Source organism: Trypanosoma rangeli, assembly GCF_003719475.1.
Source record: "Trypanosoma rangeli strain AM80 chromosome Unknown Tra_15.4_contig_00656, whole genome shotgun sequence".
Classification (NCBI taxonomy): domain Eukaryota; phylum Euglenozoa; class Kinetoplastea; order Trypanosomatida; family Trypanosomatidae; genus Trypanosoma; species Trypanosoma rangeli.
This window is the reverse complement of record NW_021706404.1, coordinates 1,648-4,944: the sequence shown is the minus strand read 5'-3', so window position 1 is coordinate 4,944 and position 3,297 is coordinate 1,648. Positions and strand designations below refer to the sequence as shown.

The 3,297-nt window shown below is 51.8% G+C and overlaps 1 protein-coding gene across 1 annotated transcript, besides 1 other annotated feature; it reads left to right on the top strand.

Moving 5' to 3' along the window:
* Positions 1-296: 296 nt before the first annotated feature.
* Positions 297-2,738, top strand: TraAM80_09704 (trans-sialidase; the record flags this gene model as incomplete). The annotated part of the gene is made up of 1 exon (XM_029386372.1): positions 297-2,738. One exon carries the CDS (start codon positions 297-299, stop codon positions 2,736-2,738), a length of 2,442 nt encoding a protein of 813 aa, XP_029233766.1.
* A 226-nt stretch (positions 2,739-2,964) lies between these two features.
* Positions 2,965-2,989: a microsatellite.
* Between the last annotated feature and the right edge of the window lie 308 nt (positions 2,990-3,297).

Here is a 3,297-nt window from a genome sequence, read left to right as displayed (position 1 = left end):
CGAGTGTGTGATCGTGCGGCTCGCGCGTTCGTCGGTGCGGCCTTCGTTATGGATTGTCACTGTTCTTTGCTCGATGCCCAACTGTGGGCGCGGGCGGTGCCCATCGTTTTTTTTTTTGGTTTCACCTCTCTTTTCTTTTTTTCCTCAACACACGAAGAAAAGACACCAAACGCTACTTGTTGTTGTGCACATTGAAAAGCTCTACAGTCACCACCATCACACACACACACACTCGCGCTTACTGCCTGAGCGGATCCACTGCGCAGAGGGAAGAGAGTGTGAGTAAGCAGCGACACATGCCCAAGATGTCCTGGAATTTGTTTTCTTATTCAGTGCTTCTGCTGCTGTTTGTTCTATTGACATGCTGTGGCAGTCAAGCTGCGGGGAGTATCCCAGGGACGGCCATTAAATTATTTGACGAGACGACACCGATAACTGGTGCCAAATGGGAGGAAATGCAATGCGTCGAAGGGCCAGTTCGCTCGCTGCGTGCCCCCAGCCTTGTGGAGGTGGACGGTGCTGTGTTTGCCGTTGCTGAGGCTCATTGCAAGAATGGAAGCGGCAGCTTCAGTGGCATCGTGTCGCAGAACCTCAAGGTAATTGGACCAGAACCGACTGAGATTCCGATGGTTGCAGGCACAGGTTCCTTTCACACGCAGCTGCTGAAGGAAGGTGGTAACGAAATGAGGGATACAGTGCGACCAACGACAATTGTGAGTGGCAACAATGTCTATGTGCTGCTGGGAAGCTGCAGCCGTGCAACACCGGAGAGCAAAGAGGCTGATCAAAGTGGATGTAAGATTGTGCTGGTGAAGGGGAGTGTCACTGAGGGTGAAGAGAAGAAAGTCCAGTGGAACGAGACCTATGCGGTGGAGTTTTTGTTCGGAGTGTTTGCTATACCCCTGACTCATTTATCTGCTGTCGGAGGGTCGGGTACTGTGATGAGTGACGACAGACTTGTGTTTCCCATGCAGACCACAAGGAATGGAAAGAACGTTTTGCAGGCCGTGCACTTCACCCCGTCAGAGAATAAATGGGAGTCTTTGCTCGATCCGATGGGTGAGGGTTGCCACAATCCATCGATTGTGGAGTGGGGCGAAGTCGATGACCGACGCATCTTTATGATGGCTCCCTGCACGGATGGCTCCTATCATGTGTACAGTACTCTTGCACCTTTGTACTATTTGCCGGGCAGTGAACCAATTTTTAAAGTGTGGGGCAATTCACGTGATAGAAAAGGGGAGGGCGCGCGAAGTGGTTTCATCACTGCAACCATCGATGGAAAGAAGGTGATGCTGCTTACCATGCCGGTGTATTCTGATGAGAAGGGAGAGGATCGGCTGCATCTTTGGATGACAGACAATGCCCGTGTGCACGACGTTGGGCCGGTGTCTCGCGAAGGTGATGACGCCGCCGCCAGCTCCTTGCTGTACAGAGCCAACAAGAAGGAGTTGATTTTACTGTACGAGAAGAAGAGCGGAGATTCATACAGTCTTGTCGCCGTGAACCTGACTGAGCAGCTGGAGCAGATAAAAAGCGTGGTGAAGGCCTGGAAAGATATGGACACCGCACTCAAAAACTGCGTTTCCATTGGCACTGTTGACCCGCGGATAAAGAATGTTTGTAAAAGTGTTGTTCCCACCAAAGGGCTGGCTGGTTTTTGGTCCAACAGTTTGGAGGGGAATTTATGGAAGGACGAATACCTTGGAGTGAACGCAACGGTGCATGGTGGGAATGTGGCAGGCACGGAGGGGGGCGTGAGGTTCCGAGGCGCAGCAGCGGGGGCGGAGTGGCCGGTGGGCAAACTGGGGCAGAACCAACCGTACTACTTTGTGAACAATGAGTTCACTCTTGTGGCGACGGTGATGATTAACGTGGTGCCGGAGACAGAGGGTACTGTTCCTTTGATGGGTGTGAGGATGAATGACAATGCCAGCACTGTGATTGTTGGCCTGTTCTACACGAAGGACAAGAAGTGGGGAGTGACTGTCAACGGAAAGTCTCGGGAGTTGTCAGATAAAGATGGTACGTGGCAGCCTGGCACAACGTATCAAGTGGCACTTCAAATGGATTGGAATGAGGTGTATGTGTACATTGACAATAATAAGCTTATTCAGGAGGAACTTCCGCCCCGTGCGTACACCTCACGCGGTGTCTCGGACTTCTACGTTGGCGGCGACGGTGCTAAGGGGACAGGCGAGGTTGACGTGACTGTGGGCAGTGTCCTGTTGTACATCTACGCACTGGGTGATAATGGGCTCACGAGCCTCAGTGCCAGCAAAGTCTCACTTCCAACACCGGCTGCTGAGGAGCCACTCACAGCGCTGGGGAATGATGGGGAGATTGCCTCCAAGCTGAAACCTGGAGAAAAGAGGGTTGATGACGGTTTGAATCCTAAAGGACCTCTACCAGAGGAGGCCCATAAAGGCATTCACAGTGCTGGTGAGGTGTCGGGGTCTTCGCCGGCTTCATCATCGCCGGCTTCGTCATCGCCAAAGGTGCGCCTGGCTGATGGACCCGACAACGGTAGCATGGCTGGCGGTGGATCCGAAAACACCAGCGCGATTCTTGCGAAGGACGCACCCAGCATTTCTCTTTCTGGTGACAGCTCCGTTGCTTTCGACAACCTTACACGTGTGAGGCCCGATTCAGGAAGGGGTGACGGCACGGTGCGTGGGTGTGTGTCTCGGCTGTTTCTGCTGCTATTGGGGCTATGGGGCTTTGCGGCCCTGTGCTGAGTGGACCCCGGTGGAGGGGTGTTTATGCTTGTACTGAGAGCATATCCGTTTCTCCACTCACCTTTTAAACTAAATAAAGTCTCATGTAGACATACATTTTGTTTTATTTTCCGCTTTTTTTTAAATTTACGCAAGACGTTTTTTTTTTTCTTGGGCACACAAATTGCGCTCTCCCCTCAGCACTAGCACAGCGCAATCCTCATGTATTTATTTTATTTCGTCCATTTTTGTTTGTTATATTGTTTGTTTGTAGCAATGACTGGAGACCAGTCACTGAATTTTTTTTTGTGTGTATTGGTTCAGTATATTGTTGGTTGATTGATTTGTGGATGTGTTATTTTGTTGGTTTGCCGGTTGTTGTTTTGTCGGTTTGTTCTCGGCGACGGCGTTGAGCCTGCGTGTTTGCCCGGCAGAGGGACATGCTTGACTGCGCCTCTGCACTGCGGTCGCTGCAGGAGGGACCGGGGCGTCTCTCTTTTACGTCTTGGTTTTGGCGTGGGGGGACGTGTGCCACGGTGCTAGCTGACGCGCAGGCCACTGAATTCATTTGAAAAGACAC